General features: G+C 34.2%; 3 protein-coding genes and 1 long non-coding RNA gene across 4 annotated transcripts; 1 reads left to right on the forward strand and 3 right to left on the reverse strand.

Moving 5' to 3' along the window:
* Positions 1-1,198: 1,198 nt before the first annotated feature.
* Positions 1,199-2,619, reverse strand: LOC132307543 (probable glutathione S-transferase). Its single transcript, XM_059805343.1, has 2 exons — positions 2,189-2,619; positions 1,199-1,937 (listed from the first exon to the last, which is right to left on the reverse strand). The coding sequence occupies exons 1-2, from the start codon at positions 2,507-2,509 to the stop codon at positions 1,593-1,595; spliced, it is 666 nt and encodes a 221-aa protein (XP_059661326.1). The 5' UTR covers positions 2,510-2,619; the 3' UTR covers positions 1,199-1,592.
* Positions 2,620-4,410: 1,791 nt separating this feature from the next.
* Positions 4,411-5,467, reverse strand: LOC132307547 (probable glutathione S-transferase). Its single transcript, XM_059805347.1, has 2 exons — positions 5,026-5,467; positions 4,411-4,919 (listed from the first exon to the last, which is right to left on the reverse strand). Exons 1-2 carry the CDS (start codon positions 5,338-5,340, stop codon positions 4,578-4,580), a joined length of 657 nt encoding a protein of 218 aa, XP_059661330.1. The 5' UTR covers positions 5,341-5,467; the 3' UTR covers positions 4,411-4,577.
* Positions 5,468-10,731: 5,264 nt separating this feature from the next.
* LOC132307548 (uncharacterized) lies at positions 10,732-13,021 on the forward strand. The gene is made up of 2 exons (XR_009482256.1): positions 10,732-11,345; positions 11,581-13,021. It is a non-coding gene; the product is annotated as an uncharacterized LOC132307548 (long non-coding RNA).
* Positions 12,913-13,943, reverse strand: LOC132307546 (probable glutathione S-transferase). Its single transcript, XM_059805346.1, has 2 exons — positions 13,527-13,943; positions 12,913-13,424 (listed from the first exon to the last, which is right to left on the reverse strand). Exons 1-2 carry the CDS (start codon positions 13,839-13,841, stop codon positions 13,083-13,085), a joined length of 657 nt encoding a protein of 218 aa, XP_059661329.1. The 5' UTR covers positions 13,842-13,943; the 3' UTR covers positions 12,913-13,082.
* Positions 13,944-21,804: the final 7,861 nt, after the last annotated feature.

Here is a 21,804-nt window from a genome sequence, read left to right on the forward strand (position 1 = left end):
GAAGAGAAAAAAGAATAGATGGATGAGATATCGTTAGAAAAGTGATTGTTTCATTCCTTTTTTTGTTTAATTGGATGAAAGAGAAAGGAGGGAGGAAATTCCTAAATTTGTTTGTTATGCGCGAAAGGAGGTATATTGCTAATACCGATTCATGTAATAATTGTGAAGGGTAGTATTGTAATTTAAATTTTTTATAACCGTCTTACTTCTCTTCTTTGCCCTCTTCCGTCTGCGGGGGTGAAAATTTGTGATGCTGGCTCGTTCAGTATCATTTCCCTTCCCTTCTTGTCTCCTTTCAACCAAACGAAGAAAATTTGTATATTTCTTCTTTATCTTTTTTTTACACTTCTTCCATCGTTTCTTCTCACAAGAACTTTAATTTAGTTTAAGTTTATGTTTGACGGTATGTAATTGGAGTCTTGAAATTTGAATTGGTAGAATTGAAAAAAAATTTAGTTCAATTTTTTGAATTACTTTTCTTCAATTCCATTAATTCTAATTTCAAAATTTTTCATACTTTTCTTCAATTTTTTGAATTACTTTTCTTCAATTCCATTAATTCCAATTTCATACTTGCCTTGGATTGCGTAAGTGTTGTCTAGCTGTTCTCCCTTGATTATCGTCGTATTGTTTAGCTTTCCAAATTTCTAATTTCGGAATCAATCCACTCCCTTACTATTTACTCCATCTACCTCCAAATGCAACGACGACTTTTTAGAGCTGACAATAGTTGTGTCTCCATCTCCATTTTCTATCACATTGTTGGACCACATTGTCATCCAACTAGAAAAATGAACTTTTAGAAGCAATTAATTGTTTACTAAATTAAGCTATGTTTGCTTTTTGACATCAATTTTTTTTTAATTCCATTTTCAAAAGACACAATAAAAGATGTATTTAAGTTCATAATTTCAAGTAAAAATAAAAGTTGGTAAGCTCCTCCCAGGTTTTAGACCTATGTTACCCAAATTCTTAAACTCATTCCCGTAGCTTATGGGAGTATAATAAAATCTAAATTACCTAACACAAATGAATATCAAACTGTTGGAACATGCTTATAACTAAAGAAACATTCTTTGAAAAATATATTACCTAACACAAATGAAAATGATACTCAAACTGTTTTCGGATTGTTCCATTTTGCAAGCATAGATGTCACATTGGATAAAATAAATTCATCTATTCACGCTTTAAGCTCTAAACAAGACTTAAAATTTAAATTGATTCCATCACGAACATTTGACATCTTATAGAATTAACACCATCCCTATATATACTCATTACACTTTTTAGACGGACATTCGAAAGCTCGTGTTTCCATGAGCCAATATAAAAACTTGTGTTACTTCTAAACAAAGCCCTTGGTTGTTACGAGTTTTAGCTGACAGACTTTTGGGTTGGTTTGGGCCTATGGTGCCCAGCTTGATCTAAACCCTAGACAAGAAAAAATACAAATCTACTAGTATTTGTTTGTAGCCCAATATCAAATTTAAGCCCAATAATACTCACACACACACACACACACACACACACAGTTCTTGAAAAAGCAATTGGTTTTGTCATATGATCATATCCCATGAGCCAGCCACTCGCTATTGTATTCCTAACACCTCGTTAACCTGCAAAACAAACTCGTAGGCCTTTTGGGGGTCCGGAAGAGACTTGGACACACTTTCTCTCAACATACACCTTTTAGCCCATGCCACCAGCTTTGGGCACTCTGCCTCTATGCTGAAGTTTCCAAAGGTCTCCAATGCGTAAAATCTACTGTAAAATGGCACAAGGGCAACGTCCACAAACCCAAAATCGTTGCCGCCAAAATAAGGCTTGTCTGCAATCTCTCCTTCCAACAACTTAAAGATTTCTATGAGTTCCTTTTTTGCAGTCTCTTGATTCTCTCCTTTGCTCCTCCATATCCTCTTACAAATGTCATAAATCTGCAACACATCCAAAAAAAAAAAAAAAAAATTCAAACACCTAACTATTTTACATTTTTCATTTTTTAACCTTAGGGTTGTCTCCATCCATTCAATTTCCCAAACTCGGATTTTTGTTTTAATGCATACTGATAAAAAATTCACACAATATAATATCAATTTATAGAAGCATTCACATATGACGGATATGATATGATCTCATGATATCATCCCGACTATTATAGGATGCATGTGATAAAACTTGAACTGACCTTTTTGTCGATTAAGTCTGCCCAAAATCTTGCTTTTGCTTTCTGGTAGCTATCGGAAGGGAACAATGGAGATTTACCCTTCCAGACCTCGTCGATGTACTGAACAATGTTTAGTGATTCACATATGGGTTTACCATTGTGAATCAGAACTGGGATTTTTTTATGAACTGGGTTCGAATTCAAGAGCAGAGGGCTTTTGGTACCAAACATGTCCTCTTCTTTGTACTCAAACACAATACCCTTCTCTTCCAATGCAATTCTCACCCTCAAACCAAAAGGGCTTGCCCAAGAACTCAAAAGAACAACTTTTTCATCACCCATTTAGGCCGAGGAGATAAAAGATTAAACTGACAAATAAATTATGAAACTAGCGACAGATTATAGTGCACATCGGCGGAAGGTGATTGGAGTCTTTATATATATATATATATATATATATATATATAAAGAGTATACGTAGTATCAGACTATCAAATAAGCATTAGGGTTTGAAATAAGTGTCACTGCCTACGTAGCATCGTATACTAATTAATCCTTCACGTGCTACACCTCTGGTCCACAATTCTAAGTTGTCTATTTCGTGGAATCCGCCAAAGATATCAAAATTGTTTGAAACATTGAACCTAGGCCGATGCCTTCAATTAAAGACTTGGCCCACCATTTGGTGCCATTGTGGTTCCATCACTATACCTTCGGCCTAGATGCATATATATATATATATATATATATATATATATAAAGAGTATACGTAGTATCAGACTATCAAATAAGCATTGGGGTTTGAAATAAGTGTCACTGCCTACGTAGCATCGTATACTAATTAATCCTTCACGTGCTACACCTCTGGTCCACAATTCTAAGTTGGCTATTTCGTGGAATCCGCCAAAGATATCAAAATTGTTTGAAACATGGAACCTAGGCCGATGCCTTCAATTAAAGACTTGGCCCACCATTTGGTGCCATTGTGGTTCCATCACTATACCTTCGGCCTAGATGCATCCAATGGCGTTGTGGTTAGGTTTGCAATTTCCGCAAGGTGGGAGGTATGTATGAAATATTTAACTCTAATTTAATTTTAAACTAATCTTTAATTTTAATAAATTATTAATCTGATTCCAACTCATTTTAAAATTTTTAAACTCCAATTTGTTATTAAGGTTGAGATTTTGAATTAGAAAAGTCGGGTTAATCTAGATTACATATGACAAGTCTTTACATTATTAAAAATACTCCTGAGCAAAAAAAATTAGAACCTTACTGCAAATTTATTATAAAAAAGATATTACAAACAAATTCTTAAAAAATTAATTCTATAGAATATTAACGTGTAATAAATTAAGATTTAAGTTAAGGAAGTTAAAAAAAAAATATCATAATTTGAATATTATGTACTATAGTAAATAATATTAAAATTTGAGTTCGAGTTGAGTAACTCGTAAATAAACAAGGTGGGCTCGAGTTGAATTTGAGTTAGCCCACAAGCTGCACCCCTAATGGTGCTGCTGACTGTGCCCAAAAATCATTATTGTACAGAATTTATTTCATGTTGGGCACGAGAATTGTGTCCCAAAATTATTTTTCTAGTATTTTATAGTACCAACTCTTGTGGGATTTGCTTTTTTAAATTCGTCAAAATATAAAGAATAATGATGAAAAGATAAAACTTATTTGCTTTGACTTTACAATATTTCCTTTCTCTTTGATACAATAATAATGTCACTGATATGTTTATAAGTGTTAAAACCAATTGTAGGAAGGGACAAGAATTCAAAGGTCACTCCCCCAAAGTAAGGCTGGTCCCCAACCTTTCCTTCCACCAACTACGAGCCGAGCCTAACATTGTTCAGGCTCGGCTCGTTTAGTAAACGAGTCTGAAAATTGAGTTCGGGCTTAACTTATTTACTAGTGAGCCGAGCCCGAACTGTTCATGAACAGTTCGGTTCATTTGTAACCCTACTCTCTTTCCAACAACTATGACCACCTCATTAGTTATCTTTTCTTTTCTTTTCTTAGCTTTTCCCAAAGATTATTGGTCCTTTCTCATTTGATACGATTGGATATTTTGTAACGAAAGTTGGTTGTCGGAAATTGCATTTGGTCGATCACAATTCACAATTGATTTTGCCACCAAAAAATTTGTTTTAAAATCTTGCCTTTGCCCTAATTGTAGAGGAACTGAATTAAAAGATGAGTTCAAGGACTTAAATAGAAAGAAATCTATATCAACAGAACATGAAGTACTTTCTTTATTGTACGTGTAACAAAAACGACACACCCAACAAATAAAAAGCACAAAGACCAAACTTAAATCCAAAAAAGAGAAAAATATTAATACAAGAAGGGAAAGAGAGAATTTCAAATACTAGTAATTAACTCTTCTGGAATTCTACTAAGCACCAAACTTCTTTGCCAGCTCCATGAAGAATTCATAGAGCTTGATCTGGTCTGGAAGAGCCTTGGACACACTCTCCTTCTCCAAGCACCTCTTCCCCCACGCCGCAATTTTAGGGCACTCTTCCTCAAACCTAAATTTGCCACATGTCTCATAGATGTGAATCCAATTGTAAAAGGGTACAAGTGCAATATCCACAAAACCAAAGGTCTCTCCCCCAAAATAAGTCTTCTCTCCAAGCTCCGCTTCCAACACTTTGTAGCACTCTATCAGCTCCTTTTTCCCTGCTTCTTGGACTTCACCTTTGCCGAAAACTAAACTCCTTCCATTGCTATACATCTGCATATAAAGGATTGTAACAGTGTTGCAAATATTATACATACACACACATCCCAATTAGTAGGTGATTAAATTAAATGAAGAGCAAATGGAAGAGTGAACTGACCTTCTTGTCAACGTAGTCAGCCCAGAATCTTGCTTGGGCTCGCTTGTATGGATCACTAGGCAACAATGGAGATTTGTGGTTCCAGAGCTCGTCAATGTATTGAACAATGATGAGGGACTCGCATATCGGTTTCCCATTATGGATCAAAACTGGGATTTGCTTATTAACGGGGTTCATCTCTAGAAGCAGAGGACTCTTATTAAACAAGTTCTCTTCTTTGCACTCATAGCCTAGGCCTTTCTCAGCCAAGGCAATTTTCACCCTCTGTGCAAAAGGGCTAGCCCAGAACTCCAAGAGAATCAATTCACCAGCCATTCTAGTTATGATTCAAAAAGACACGGATTGAAGAAAAAAAAATTGGGTTATTGGAAATGGATTGTTGTGTTATGTGAAAAAGAATGAAGTTGGAGCAAGTATTTATAAAGGGTTCATCGTTTACTTTTCGCAGTCGGCATGGCTTGCCTCACTGTTTGAGAACTACTTCTGTGGTTGATATGAGTTTCCAATTTACGCGTTGACGTCCTTCCACTATTTACCGACCCTTCGATTCTTTAATCAATAAGTCTATTCATCGTAATTAATTTTGGTTCACTTTCTCCTTTTTATATAGGCAACAATGGATTTGTATTTTATTTGTGAACAATTGAAAATAAGCACACACATTGAAGCATGTGGAGGTTGGACTTGTTTGGATGGGAGGCAATACAAGTATTAGGAAGTTGTCCCCTAAAACAATGAATCGAGCAGAAAAGACACTAGCTAGAAGTCTTCTCTATTTCTTGATAAAATAAACTGTGATGTCAGATACTGTTTGGCGGGTAAAACCTTGGAATGTGTCTTTTGATGATAAAGCTGTGGAATTATTTGGAAGTAACAAAGTCTCTAATAGTGCTAAAACAAATGAGTAATGCGATTCGTTCTATCGATTTATTATACGGAATATTTTTAATGAGTTATAAGTGGAGGATTTATTTATTTATTTATGTAATTTGTTGTAATAAATTGTCGGATCAAAGAAGTAGGGTCCTCCACTTACATATATTATGCATAAATAACTAATTAAAAACATTCGGTATAACAAATCGGTGTAAGTATCATTACTCAAAATAAATTGTCTCTGGTATCATTCTACTTTTTGCTATGTAATTATATATTTGTTGCTATATATATAATATATTTGTGAAAATTTATTGTAAATTGTAAAGTTTAAAAAATTATATATATATATATAATGAATAAGTATTTTTAATTTTAATTTTTTTTTTTTTTTATAATTATAAAAAGAATTGAGATTTTCATTCCATGTGATATAAGAACACATATTATTATATATATATATATATATATATATATATATATAGTCCTGATCTCTTGCTCCCCATGGAGCAAGAAAAATAATCCACACTTTTTATATAGACCGTTAGATTAAATCTAACGGTCATTTTACAAACCCACATATGATCTTTCATTTTAACACAAAACCACTTTCACCATTTTTTTAGTTTCTATAATTAATTTTACCATTACTACCTACTGTAACAATAAAAGGTAATTATCAAAATAAAAATAGAAACCTTTGAAAAAAAATTAATTCCCGTAACTTTACTTTTATTTGTCGTGGAAGAGTTTACTTTAAGGTTTTGAGGATTAAATGTTTTTAAATTTTGTTAAGTTTCATCCCTTAATGAAGAGATTAAAATTTTTGTTTTCGTTTTATTTAGTTTAAGCTTTAACAATTTTGAATAAAGTCAATGTCATATGATTCCATTATTCAGTTGTATAATATTGTTATCCACACGTACACGCACATATAACTATAACAATAATATTGTTTTCCATGAGAGCTTTGGTTCTGAAACAACATGAAACACCTCTAAATCCCGGAATCGTGCACACCGCTTAACATTTCAGCTGCATCTTTCCTAATGTATTTTCAAGCCTCTCCTTGAAAACCCATATATACATATTCTCCGTATCATGCTGAACCATGAAAACATCAAGCTTCAAGTCTAATTTATCATACCCACCAACCCCATTACTCTCCCAAGTGATCTTACTCCTTTATTTCTCATTCAAAGTTGGCTTTAAAAAAAAACCTGAAAAAAAACCAGGCACCCCAGACACTATCAAGCCTCTTAGCAAGATGCGGCTATTATTTTTCTTTCAAAGAAATATTTAAATAAAAACAAATTTATTAGTAAAATATACGAGAATTAATTTTTTTCATAGGTTTCTATTTTTATTTTGATAATTACCTTTTATTGTAACAGTAGGTGGTAATGGTAAAATTAATTATAGAAACTAAAAATAGGGTGAGAGTGGTTTTGTATTAAAAGGAAAGGCCATAGGTGGGTTTGTAAAATGACCGTTAGATTTAATCTAACGGTCTATATAGAAAGTGTGGATTATTTTTCTTGCTCCATGGGGAGCAACAGATCAGGACTCTATTTATATATATTTATATTTATTTATTTATTTCTATTGGACTAGTAAAAGTAATATACATATATAATTAGAACTTTCTAATTTATGAATGGAATTAAGTTTTAAGAAATGTATAAGTCTCAACTCATAGATTATTAGCATATTCACTTCTTGGGCATTTTTGGTGAGTAAAAAGATAAAATAGACATTACAATATTATTTTATATCACACTTTTGTTTGATGGACATTTTATGTACAGTGTTAAAAGAATGAGGCGTTATTAACACACTTTTCAAATAGGAATGTTAAAAGAATGAGGCAATATTAACACACTTTTCAAATAGGAATGAAATTACTATGCGGATTCCCGTGATTTCATTCTACGCTTGTCAACTTAATTACTTCATAAGTTTCAGAATTTCTTTATCTCTTTTGTTTTTTCTCTATTCACTTGGGATTCTTTGCATCTTTTAGAATTCTGTTAAACAACTTTCTTTTAGCCATTCAATTCCTTATTTTCCAAAAACACTCAACCAAGTCGTGTACTCATTTGCTTCCTCATTATTAATTTTATTTACCATTCCTGTGTGAGGTTTGTTACTCACAATTTCTTCCCTCACATATTTCCGCATTTGGTAAAGAGTTGGAAGTAGTATTTTCGTATTTCTAATATATTTTTTTCTTTAACTTATATTATTTGATTTATAGGAGTATCTTTGATGCAAAGTACCACCTATATTAGTCATTTTACCCTCTTGTATTTCTAATTTTTCAAAATATTTCTGCATTTGGTAAGAGTTGGAAGTATTATTTTCGTATTTCTAATATATTTATTTCTTTAACTTATATTATTTGATTTATATCTTTGATTCAAAGTACCTATAGTCATTCTCCCTCTCTCTATATTTTTTTGCTAATTTGTGAATAGTCATTTCACCCTCTTTTATTTATAATTTTTCAAATGATTTATTTAATGCATTTTGTTTATAAATTTCATGTTCCGCATGCTTATTTTATTTTATTAATTTTTTCAATGAGAAGAAATTAACACACCTATTTGTTTTTACGGGGACTCGATCCCTCACTATCCTTTAAAAAGTAGATGATATATCACTAAGTTATACCCTTTTTATTTCACATTCACCTTTTCTAATATATTTTTTTATATAGGCAATAATGGATTTGTATTTTATTTGTGTACAATTGAAAATAAACACACGCATTGAAGCATGTGGAGGTTGGACTTGTTTGGATGGGAGACAATACAAATATTAGGAAGTGGTCCCCTAAAACAATGAATCGAGCAGAAAAGACACTAGCTAGAAGTCTTCTCTATTTCTTGATAAGATAAACTGTGATGTCAGATACTGTTTGGTGGGTAAAACCTTGGAATGTGTCTTTTGGTGACAAAGCTGTGGAATTATTTGGAAGTAACAAAGTCTCTAATAGCCCTAAAACAAATGAGTAATGAGACTTGTATCTGACTTATTGTATTGATTTATTATACTGAATATTTTTAATGAATTATTTATGCATAATATATATAAGTAGATGATTCTATTTTTTTATTTATGTAATTTGTTCTAATGAATTGTCGGATCAAAGAAATAAGGTCCTCCACTTACATATACTATGCATAAATAACTAATTAGAAACATTCGGTGCAACAAATCGATATAAGTATCATTACTCAAAATAAATTGTCTCTTGTATCATTCTACTTTTATAATTACATAGCAAAAAGTAGAATGATACAAGAGACAATTTATTTTAAGTAATGATACTTGTACCGATTTGTTGCTACATATATAATATATTTGTGAAAATTTATTGTAAATTGTAAAGTTTAAAAAATTTTATATATATATATATATATATATATATATATATAACTAATAAGTATTTTTAATTTAATTTATTTTTTTTTATAATTATAAAAAGAATTGAGATTTTCATTCCATGTGATATAAGAACAAATATTATTATATATTATATATATATTTATTTATTTCTATTGGACTAGTAAAAATAATATACATATATAATTAGAACTTTCTAATTTATGAGTGGAATTAAGTTTTAAGAAATGTATAAGTCTCAACTCATAGATTATTAGCATATTCACCTCTTGGGCATTTTTGGTGAGTAAAAGGATAAAATAGACATTATAATATTATTTTATGTCACATTTTCGTTTGATGGACATTTTATGTACAATGTTAAAAGAATGAGGCGTTATTAACACACTTTTTAAATAGGGATGTTAAAAGAATGAGGCAATATTAACACACTTTTCAAATAGGAATGAAATTACTAAGCGGATTCCCGTGATTTCATTGTACGCTTGTCAACTTAATTACTTCATAAGTCTCAGAATTTCTTTATCTCTTTTGTTTTTTCTCTATTCACTTGGGATTCTTTGCATCTTTTAGAATTCTGTTAAACAACTTTCTTTTAGCCATTCAATTCCTTATTTTCCAAAAAAACTCAATAAGTCGTGTAATCATTTGCTTTTAAGTGTATCATCCACTTCCTCATTATTAATTTTATTTACCATTCCTGTGTGAGGTTTGTTACTCACAATTTCTTCCCTCACAGATTTCCGCATTTGGTAAACAGTTGGAAGTAGTATTTTCGTATTTCTAATATATTTTTTTCTTTAACTTATATTATTTGATTTATAGGAGTATCTTTGATGCAAAGCACCACCTATATTAGTCATTTTACCCTCTTGTATTTCTAATTTTTCAAAATATTTCTGCATTTGGTAAGAGTTGGAAGTATTATTTTCGTATTTCTAATATATTTATTTCTTTAACTTATATTATTTGATTTATATCTTTGATTCAAAGTACCTATAGTCATTCAAAGTACCTCTTTATTTATAATTTTTCAAATGATTTATTTAATGCATTTTGTTTATAAATTTCATGTTCCGCATGCTTATTTTATTTTATTAATTTTTTCAATGAAAAGAAATTAATACACCTATTTATTTTTACGGGGACTCGATCCCTTACCATCCTTTAAAGAGTAGAGGATATCACTAGGTTATACGGCTTTTATTTCACATTCTCCTTTTCTATAATATATTATTTACAATTTATTAATCTTTATAGGAAATGTTAATTAACTATGATTACCACTCCCTGTAATTTATAATTTATTTTCAAATAAATTAATTTGCAGTTTTTACTAGAATCATTGTTTTCGTGGACCACTTCCTCATACTTATATAGCAATATTTGTTGGGTTGGTTCCCTCCTATGTGGAGAGTCCAATAAGTCTCATGCCGTGTATATATTCTCCTTTAGTGGAGATGTAGGGTTAATGAGATGCCGTGTATATATTCTCCTTTAGTGGAGATGTAGGGTTAATGGGAAGAAAGAGATTGTTGTTCTAAAAATAAGAGGAGGAGGCGTATTACTTATTTTTTTTTCATTGTGAGAGAAGGGGGAGAGATTGTGGAAGACATAGCCCACAACTCTATGCAAATCAGTTGGCCATTAAAGTCCGATCAAGGTGTAATTTTAGGGGGAGGTTGCTGGCATTGAGAAGATCATCCTCTTTGGCCAGGTTCCGTTTATCTCTATTTTACGTCTCTTCTACACCGAGTGAGATTACTTATCTTTGTGGTTGATATCCACTCTTTTTCTGGGTGAAGTTTCATTCTGTTGATGTTAAACTTCTAGTTCAACTTAGAGAAGACCAATTGTAACTCCATTATTATTGATGATAGTGGAATATTATTCGAGTTAGCCCATAGTTTTTTACTCTTCAATCAGGAGGGAAAAGTATATTCTGGTGTTCATTGTGTGATTTGATTTTATTGATTGTTTGTTCTATATTTGTTAATCTTAGATGCTTGCAGAGTGATGAGAAAGTTCCTGTCCAGGTATTTCCCTTTTGACTTAGGTATTGTATTTGTTGCATTGCCATGATATATCTCTGTCTTTTTCCCCAACAATATCCTCTCCAAACATGGCCACCCTCTGCATACTTCAATGTGTTAGTTTGTGTTTTCATCTTTGCCTTTTATTTTCATCCCAAACTACAACCACAACGTACATTCACTTCCTATTTTTCTGGCAACCAAAGAGTTACTCAAAACAAGTACTTTCAATGTGTAGGAAAAAAGCGAACACGATATCCCCAAATTTCTTGGAGGGCAGGATTGAGAGAGAAATGAAGATGGAAAAACACTTTAAAAATAATTAAAAAAAAAATGTCTGATAATGGAGAATTGTTTAAAGCAAGAAATAAGTAAGTATTTCATTTGTATTTTCTTCTCACTGCTGCAGTACATAACATAAAGTCCTTTATTGTACAGTCCTTTATTATAAATGTAACAAAAAGATGCCACCTCTCAACAAAGAAAAAGTAGAAAGACAAAAGATTGCAAGAGCTAGAGTGAGAATTCCAAATACAGTAGTAATCAACACTATCACATAATTTCTATATCTTTTTCTTATAATTAAAGAATTATCACTCAGCACCAAACTTCTTTGCCATCTCCGTGATGAAGTCAGAGAACTTGTACTGGTCTGGAAGAGACTAGGAAACACTCTCCTTCTCCATGCACCTTTTAGCCCATGCCACAATTTTAGGGCACTCTTCCTCCATGCTAAGGTTGCCATAAGTCTAGTAGACGTGAAACCAAACTGTAAAAGGGTATTAGTGCAATATCCACAAAACCAAAGGTCTCTCTCCCAAAACAATAGTGTTTTTATTTTAAATGAACAAATATCATTTAATATTTCACACGTGATTATATGTGTATAATGTCAATTTTTATTAAAGAAAAAAGTTGAACACTTCATGATGTATTCAATATTATTTTCAAAATTACTTGGTAGGCTTGTGTAATAAATGTTTGAGAATATCGGTCTAAGTATCGGCGAAGTGTCCGAAAAGAACAGAAAAATATGCAAGATAATAAAAAATTATTTTTATTAACAGACAGAAACGTGTCAAAAAGGAATGTCTGACGAGTGTTGGTGTTAGACACGGATAAGATACAAATACAATTCTTTGGTAAAAGTGTTTGTACTTGATAGATGTGGTGTGATATGCTTTTTAAAATTCGTCAAACTTTTCGTTTGTATAATACTATAGAGTATTCCCTTCCTCTTTTGGCACAATAATAATAGTGAATGAATAATAGTGTCGTAGATATGTTGATGAACCCCCCCCTCCCCCCCCTAAAAAAAAACACCCACCACAACAACACACAAAGTAACCTCTCCTTCCAAACTTTAGGACCACCCCATTAGCTTTCTTTTCTTTTATTTTTCCAAAGATTATTGGTCCTCTCATTTGCTACAACGGGATATTTTGCAACTATTCACAATTGATTTTGCCACCAAACAATTTGTTTTAAAGTCTTGCCTTTGCCTTAATTGTAGAGGAACTGAATTAAAAGATGGGTTTAAGGACTTGAATCGAAAGAAATCTCAAGAATATCAACAGAACATGAAGTAATTTATTTACTGTACGTGTAACAAAAACAACGCACCCCTCAACAAATAAGAAGCACAGAGACCAAACTTAAATCCAAAAAAATGAAAAATATTAGTACAATAAGGGAAAGAGAGAATTTCAAATACTAGTAATTAACTCTTCTGGAATTTTACTAAGCACCAAACTTCTTTGCCAGCTCCATGAAGAATTCATAGAGCTTGATCTGGTCTGGAAGAGCCTTGGACACACTCTCCTTCTCCAAGCACCTCTTACCCCATGCCACAATTTTAGGGCACTCTTCCTCAAACCTAAGTTTGCCACATGTCTCATAGATGTGAATCCAATTGTAAAAGGGTATAAGTGCAATATCCACAAAACCAAATGTCTCTCCCCCAAAATAAGTCTTCTCTCCAAGCTCTGCTTCCAACACTTTGTAGCACTCTATCAGCTCCTTTTTTGCTGCTTCTTGAGCTTCACCTTTGCCGAAAACTAGACTCCTTCCATTGCTATATATCTGCATATAAAGGATTGTAACAGTGTTGCAAATATTATATATACACACACATCCCAATTACTAGGTGATTAAATGAAGAACAAATGGAAGAGTTGAACTGACCTTCTTGTCAACGTAGTCAGCCCAGAATCTTTCTTGGGCGCGCTTGTATGGATCACTAGACAACAATGGAGATTTATGGTTCCAGAGCTCATCAATGTATTGAACAATGATGAGGGACTCGCATATCGGTTTCCCATTATGGATCAAAACTGGGATTTGCCTATTAACAGGGTTCATCTTTAGAAGTAGAGGACTCTTATCAAACAAGTTCTCTTCTTTGCAGTCATAGCCTACGCCTTTCTCAGCCAAGGCAATTTTCACCCTCTGTGCAAAAGGGCTAGCCCAGAACTCCAAGAGAATCAATTCACCAGCCATTCTAGTAATGATTCAAAAAGACAAAGATTGAAAAACAAAAAGTGGGTTATTGCAAAATGGGTTGTAGTGTCTGAGATTGCTTGTGTTGTGTGAAAAAGAATGAAGTTGGAGCAATTATTTATAAGACACTTATTGATAAGGGGTTCATTGTTTACTTTTTGCTGTCGTCATGGCTTGCCTCACTGTTTGAGAACTACTTCTGTGGTTGATATGATTTTCCAATTTACGCGTTGATGTCCTTCCATTATTTGTTGACCCTTCGATTCTTGAATCAACAAGTCTAATAAACACACACTGAAGAATGTGGTAGTTCGCCTTGTTTGGATTGGAGGCTATACAAATATTAGGAAGTGGTCCGCTGAAACAATGAATCAAGCAGATAAGGCACTTTTGATGGAGGGCTCATTGTCTACATTTTGTGGTAGTCGTGGATTGCCTCACAGGTGGGAACTATTTTTTGTGGTTGTCATGGCTTTTCATTTATGTGTTGATGTTCTTTTACTATCATTTATTGACCCTTCAATTCTTTAATCAACAAGTCTAATGTTAGTAATCTAGGTTGTGTTTGTGTTTTTTTTTTCACAGCCTCCTTTTCTATGTAGACAATTATCTATTACCTACAATTTATTAATGTTTATTGAGAATGTTAATTAATGATGATTACCACTCTCTCCAATTTATAATCTAAGAGCTGCCGGTACCACGGGCACCACTCTCTAGATATTCAATACATGCGGATCACTCATTTTATCATTAATAATATATCATAATTCTCTCTGAATTTTCTAGTACAATTTTGTGGATTCAAATGAAAACATGAATTGGGGTCACCTATACATTGATTAATTACTGGATTAGGGCTGGGCTGTGTTGCCCATCTTTTGGTTTTGGATTTTGGGCTTGTAAACATATTAGTTGGGTCATTTTCATCCTTTTCTTTTTCTATAGGCCTCTTAAGGCCCAAACCCATTGTACAGTTTCCTCTTTATCAACAGGCCTTGGGGCACTAAACTCCCTCTGGTTTCTAAAGTTTGCAAAATACCCTCCTCTCAAAAAAAATTTTTCGGAGAAATAGACACACACAATTAACCAGTAACAGACACCCACAAAGGAAAAAAAAAAAAAAAAAAAGACACCCACAATGATGCAACAAATGCGTAGTCCTTGCTATTCATGACTAAAAATCAGTCACTACAATTCAATACACCATTACACCCGTAACTCAATCCCCCGTTAGCAATTAAAATGATGAAAAAAAACAAATAGCCTTATAAACAGAGAAATACCCACTGTTTGACCTTTCAAAAAAAGAAAAAAAAATACCTTGCAACCTAATAACAAAGATTAATTCAATGTTATAAGGTTTAATTACCAAAAACGAAGAAAATGATATCTTAGACAAGGCTTAGTGTGGAGAAACTAAATTTAAAGATGGGTTCAAGAACTTGAATCCAAAAATGTCTCCAGTTGATAATGATGAATTGTTTAAAGCAAGAAATCAGTAAATATATTTCATTTGTATTTTCTTCTCATTGCTAACACATATGAAGTGCTTTATTGTTCAGTCATTTATTGTAAATGTAACAAAAAGGGCACACCTCTTAGCCCATGCCACAATAATAATAATCAACTATATGACATAATTGGCATTAATTGCTATATCTTCTCACTAAGCACCAAACTTGTTTGCCATTTCCGTGATGAAGTCAAAGAAAGTGAACTGGTCTGGAAGAGCCTTGGACACACTCTCCTTCTCCATACGCCTCTTAGCCCATGCTACAATTTTAGGGCACTCTTCCTCCATGCTAAGGTTGCCACAGACATTTTATCAAACACTAGCGGTACAGAATGAAGATTTAGTCATGGCGTTAAGTCTCACGTTGGGTTGTTGCTGACATGGAAAAATTTTATAATTTTACCACATGGCGGCTTTTAATTGGAAAGGGTTTACCATGTTGGCGTATTGACGTGGCGACCTTGGGGTACTACATCATTTCTCCATCCCACAAGTACCGATATTTTATGATCACACCTCCCAAAGTTAGGACGATAATCATGTTCTCAAATGTTGCTCGCCTTTCCTACATTTTGATCCACAACAAATAATGAAAATTTTGGTTGATCCACAATAAATAATGAAAATTTTGCTGATACAGAATTACACCAGCCCCAATTATCACGAAATATAATAAACTGTCATGGCAAAAACCAAATCAGATAAAGCATACAAATCTTGAAGCAAAATAAGGAAAAATGAAGAACATGTTTCAAATTTGTTGAGAACAAGAGCTAAAGTTCAAGAACGGAAAACACCAAGGGAGAAGAATAGCAACAGGAGAAATCCAAAGGCTTGGCCATCATTAAGGCAAGAGCTCCAAAACTACATCAATAAGGCGTCTCCGACAGGAAGAAAACCACACAAACCCGTACAAGATCAAATCAAGTGAAAAAGATCGGATGAAGTCAGGGACAACCAAAATTGAGATAGATCAAAGACCTAACCGGAGAGAAAACAGCAGATCCATTCACACTAACTAAAAACAAGTCAAACATGAGCAGATCTAGCATAACAAAAGCAAAAACAATGTAAAAAACACCCACTGAGAGAACTTATTTACACATGTTGAGTCGAGTTTATTAAAGTTGTAAAAGGCAAAAACAAGAGTCGAGTTTATTAAAGTTGTAAAAGGCAAAAACAACACCTCCACACTCTTATGGAAGGGAGCGAGGAGGAAAAGGGAGTGGAAGAAAGAGTTGTTGCACAGAGAAAGGTTAAAGAGAGAAAGTTAGAGAGAGAGGGCTAACTACAAATGCAAGCAAATCATTAAGGAGAAAAATCCTCTCCTAAGGCACCTCTCACTGGAGGCTGTCCATGGAGGGGTAAACTGATGACATGGTTGTGAGTAAAAAATGTATTTATTTGGCTGTATATACATACCTATGTATCTGTTATTTATACAAAAAATTTATACGAATTTCTTCTATATACAAAATGAAATTCAATTTCTTCAGTTCACCATAAGAGAGAGAGAGAGATAGGAGAGAGAGAGACTCGTATCATCTGAGGGCTAAAGGTTGAGACTCATCACATCTTCCTGCAACAAAAAAGAAAAAGAAAAAAGCAAAATCAGAACCCTAAAACAATTTTACGAATTTCTTTCACTAAAAAAGCAAAATTTTTATCTCTTGATCTCTCACACACATATACATATCATGTACGCCTAGATGCTAATCGTATCTTTGATTGGAAATCATCGGACCTAATCAATCCACTTTTGGACCAGACGATGATTGCAAAAGATCGATCAAGACCTTTGATTATATATCCATTTATATATGTTTGTACGATTTTCACCATTTTCTAATTTTCTGGAATTTTGTCGTTGTAGGGGCATTTTTTTTTATCTTTTCTCGTTTTCCGTACCCGACACCGTGGAGTGTGTTTGTTATGTCCGAAAGTGGATTGGGGCATTTCATTGAGTCCAGGACTCTTTGAAATGAAAGGGTGATCATTTTTGCATTTTTCTGTTTTTCGGGCCGGACGGTCCCGTGTGGGACCCGCTACCGGAATTGTTGCATCCGGAGAGTTTAGTTGGGTCCATTTGCATCATATTTATTTTATTTAATGTGTTGTATAAGGTTGTGCATTATTTTATGTGTATATGTTGTGTGTGGTGCAAAATAAATATAAAAAGAAAAATGAAAAATAAAATGGAAATGGTGGGACCCACCCTTAGACCATTTAATACCCAAGAGACCATGTTTGGTTTCTCTTCTCTCTTCTCTCCTGCTGGCCTCTCTCACCTCACTCTTCTGGTTTCATTTTTTTTTTTTCTTTTTATATTAAAATTTCAAAGTTAGATCTCTCTCACAATACTTAATAATTTTAAGTGCCGTTTGTGGCAAATTAAAGCTCACAACGAGACCTTCAAATCCATACCAGCAATTTCAGCTTTTGGCCACTCAAGGAAGTCCAAAAATTGAGACCCATTTTGAGAATTTTTGCATCCTAAGAGGTAGGGGTCTCTAATTCCCATTTTTCTTGCACCTTTGTGAATTTTCTACTATAATCCATGTTAAGTATGTTTAATTTGAGTTGACTTTTTTTTTTAAAATTGATTTACAATGGTATGTGAAGCATGTTATTGGGTGTATTGTTGGATTTGTATAGAAAGTATGTTTAAATGTTAATTTTTCATGCTTATTATGTTGTTGAATTGGCTAAAAATGATATATGGAAGCTTAAAAAAATTTCCTTAGAATTACTTGTCATGCTTCATTATTGATTTATATATGTTATTGTGTTGACAAAATTGCTAGAAATGATAAAAATTTCCTTAGAATTATTGTAATTTTTTTATATTATTGTGTTGACAAAATTGCTAAAAATGATACATAGAAGCTTATGGAAATTTTATAAGAATTATTGTAAAGTATGTTTAATATGTTACTTTTTCCATGCTTATGATGCTTAATAATTTATTAGAAATTTTATGTGGAAGTATGTTAATTGTGTGATAATAATTCTCTCCATTGTCATAGTATTCAAGAGACATGTGGTATGCATTCATAGCATGGGCATGAAAAAGGGTACAAAGAAATGTTTTGAAATGAAAAAGGGGTGTTGAGAAAAAAATTTGAGAAAAGAATTTTGTGAAAATCCGGACACCAAAGGGGTACCGAGAGTCCGTGGCATTAATGTAACTTAGAGGGAATTAGGGAGATCACCCTAGTGTGGTTGAGCTATCTGGGCCCCAAATGACGCCGCGGGGGTACCAAGGGTTATGGACAGTAGTCAATCCTTCTCTCGTCACTAAGGGGTTACCGAAGGGGGTTACATTAACGGTTTGAAAAGTGAAGAATGCAAGTGATTTTAAGTATAAGGAGCTATATTCATGGCATCACATATCATGGCACGACATTGTTATTTTGAAATTGGATTTGATGTTGTATTCTTTCCTGGTCTAGTATGATCCCTATTCTCTATTTCTATTCATTGTTTAGATTCACGGGGCTACAAGAGGTGGGTGTTAGACGCTACCTACTGAGCAATTTGCTCACCTCATTACATTAATATTTTTCAGGACACGGAAGGCAAGTGGCGGACGACGTTCCTCCACAGAGTTCGATGGGTTAGTAAACCGTTTTAACATAATTTGTAGATATAATATTATTTTATTAATTATTTATTTATTAATTATTACTTATTATTTATAAACCCGGAATGACACATACAATATGTATTGATGTAAGAAAGAATAGTGTTATCCTTGGTTGACCTCGGGTTCGGTTAAGGACCCGGCGAACGGTTCGGACCTACGGGTTCGGGTTGTTACAAATTTGGTATCAAAGCCATGGTTTGAATACTAATAGGACGACGGGTAGAGGCCTACCTAGGATTACATGGGAAGTTGAATTGCATGTTTATATGCTTATGTACCAAGTGTTTAATTTTTTTGAAAAGCATGCTTAATTACTTATTTGCTTACCTCCTTAGTTGTTAATTACTTATTGATTGAAGCATGCTTAAGTATTTAATGATAAGTGACAATACTTATGAGCTTAATTCTATGGTTAAATTTTTAAAGCATATTTAAATGACAAGGTTCCATTAGGAGTTATTTCCCTAGAGACTGGTAACGGTGATAGGGTTTGATCTTAGGTGTCTTCCGAGATGGAAGTTCTCATTTTCTTGCACGGGCGAGAGTTTGTGTTGTGTTTTCTCGGTGTAGTGAGTGGACTCTTGGGATGATGGATTAGTAGGGTATGGTGTGCGAGTCATGGGACCCTTTCGTTTAAGTAAAGTTGATTAGGTGTCAAAGGACGTGAGGTGGTATGTAGTGTATGACTTGTAAGGTTCAAGTGTTGTACGGGTTGAGTAAGATTTGTATTTGGATTTTTATTTAAAGGTTCACTGATGTTTAAATTTGAGGGTTTTTGAGAAGATAAGTTCAGGTTGACCTTGAGTTGGCGACGAGATGAGTGGTTGCACCTTTTGTTTTGATTTTCCAATAAGGAAAGCAGAAGTTTAGTATGGTGATATTTGGTGACCATAGAGTGTTGGTCACAGATTGTGTTGAGCTAGGATGAGGAGTAACCTCTTGGGCTTGGTGGCCTGTTCTATTTGATTTCTTTGTTTTGTGGCCCTGTGGGCGGGTGTGCGTGAGTGTGTGCAGGTGGCAACAGAAGGCTACCACACTGGGCAAGTTGCGGGCACACAACTCAGATGAAATTGATGTGGACATCCCATTGTGTTGGATGGTAATCGTAGTGATTGATTGGGAAATGATAGTGTTGGGGGTGTAAGAGTTGTATACCCTTTTGTTTGGTTGGATAGGTCAGTTGTAAGTATGACTTGAGTGTCCAGTTAGATACCAATGAGGGACCATTGCTTTATAGTTGTCGTAGAGTGTAGTTTATGTGGTTGATCGTTTGGGTGTGGTGTCTCTTGTCCCTTTTAGGGATTGTTCCTGTAGCGTTGCCGCGTAGGATTTTTATTTTCTTGTAGCGGGTTGTTGACTATGGTGTCGGGAATCATGAGTGATGTGTGTTTTTATGTCGAGTTAGCATCACTTTTAAATGAGTGGTTGGCAGTAGAGGCTTGTTGTTTCCAAGGAATTAGAGTTTGTGTAGTTATTTTGGGAATGATGATCATGGCGGTTATTAATACTTGAGGTTCCCGTATTGGAGAGTAAGTCAGTTTAGGGGTGACCCCAATATTCGGGAAGGAAATAGTGATTGACTTCATCGTCGGCGGTTTTAAGGGAATAGTTGGGTGTTGAGCATTCTGGATTTTTGTGCTCATTTTCGTTTGAGGATTTGTGGGCATGGCATTGTCGTATGGATGTTTTTTTCTAGTGGTAAATAGTGGTTGTTATGGAGAGTAATGAGAGTTATACTTGTTCTTTTGTTACGATGATATTATCTTGAGGATGTTTGAGGAAAAAAAAAATCCTTTGGTAGTGACTTGATAGTCTAATGGGATTATAAGGTTGAACGGTTGTTGGAATGAGTGACAGTAGAGGTGTTATGGTGTCATGGTGTGATGTTTAGTGCTGATGAACAAAATGGTTTGAGGTATGATTCGAATGTGGTTTAGGAATTATGAGTGTTATTGTGTGATGACAGGTATGTGATGGGATTGTGCACCAGTTGAGACGATTGTGGATAGTTTAATCCTTAGAGCCAGCAAGAGTGGTGTTGCCATATAGGCATCTTTTTCTTTTAACGAGTCAGTGGGTTATTATGACTGAGGTCATGGGTCTTGTGCGCACGGGTATCGAGGCAATATCGCTTGGGTAGGTAGAGGTGAAGTGGATGGTAAAGAGTTATTTTATGATGTAGAGGTGGTTGGTTGGGAGTGACTGATTCTAGGTAGGATGGGACGCAGTGTCCGAAGGGCTGTGATTGTTTCTAGTGTTGTATCCTTATACTTGACGAAGGGGTGGTGTGGACCTGATTGGTTTGGGTTAGCATGGTTGTTGCAGAGTGTCGTATGCGAGGTTTTGTGTTGATAGTATGTGACGATCCGTTAATGGCGAGGTCACCTAGAATTAAGGTCGTAGTCCTGTATGTGTTTCCAGTTGGTTCTCCTTCTTGTGTGTAAGGAGTTCATTTTGTCTTAAGTGAAATCAAGTGTCCATGGTTGGACAATTGGTGAGTAGTGTGTGACAAGGTGTCGGTGCACTCAGGTGCGAGTCGTCAGTCTCTTGTGAGTGTGGGGTTTGTTACCCTTTCTGTTTGTTCTAGTCCTAACAAGGACATCGTTTGTCGTATGTCTTGTCCTCTATCTAGGTGTTGTGTGCGTCCGCGGATGGACGGACCTGGGTATGGTTGTTGCACTGTTAAAGTTCACCGGTAAGGTTTGGTTGAATAGGTCGACTCACTTCCACGGAGAGAGGTGGAGTCTTTGGTTTTGGTGGTGCTTGTTCTGAGAGTGTTTTTAACAGGTGGTGCGTGAGAC

Source organism: Cornus florida, unplaced genomic scaffold (assembly GCF_030987335.1).
Source record: "Cornus florida cultivar Cherokee Brave unplaced genomic scaffold, ASM3098733v1 CherokeeBrave_3.0.0_Hap2_Chr05, whole genome shotgun sequence".
NCBI lineage: Eukaryota > Viridiplantae > Streptophyta > Magnoliopsida > Cornales > Cornaceae > Cornus > Cornus florida.

Excerpts from the sequence above, each read along its gene's own strand:
- LOC132307543 (XM_059805343.1), bottom strand. The coding sequence starts at position 2,509 with ATGGGTGATGAAAAAGTTGTTCTTTTGAGTTCTTGGGCAAGCCCTTTT. Across the intron at positions 1,938-2,188 it reads CAGACTTAATCGACAAAAAG|ATTTATGACATTTGTAAGAG; the intron begins GTCAGTTCAAGT and ends GATGTGTTGCAG.
- LOC132307547 (XM_059805347.1), bottom strand. The coding sequence starts at position 5,340 with ATGGCTGGTGAATTGATTCTCTTGGAGTTCTGGGCTAGCCCTTTTGCA. Across the intron at positions 4,920-5,025 it reads CTGACTACGTTGACAAGAAG|ATGTATAGCAATGGAAGGAG; the intron begins GTCAGTTCACTC and ends CTTTATATGCAG.
- LOC132307546 (XM_059805346.1), bottom strand. The coding sequence starts at position 13,841 with ATGGCTGGTGAATTGATTCTCTTGGAGTTCTGGGCTAGCCCTTTTGCA. Across the intron at positions 13,425-13,526 it reads CTGACTACGTTGACAAGAAG|ATATATAGCAATGGAAGGAG; the intron begins GTCAGTTCAACT and ends CTTTATATGCAG.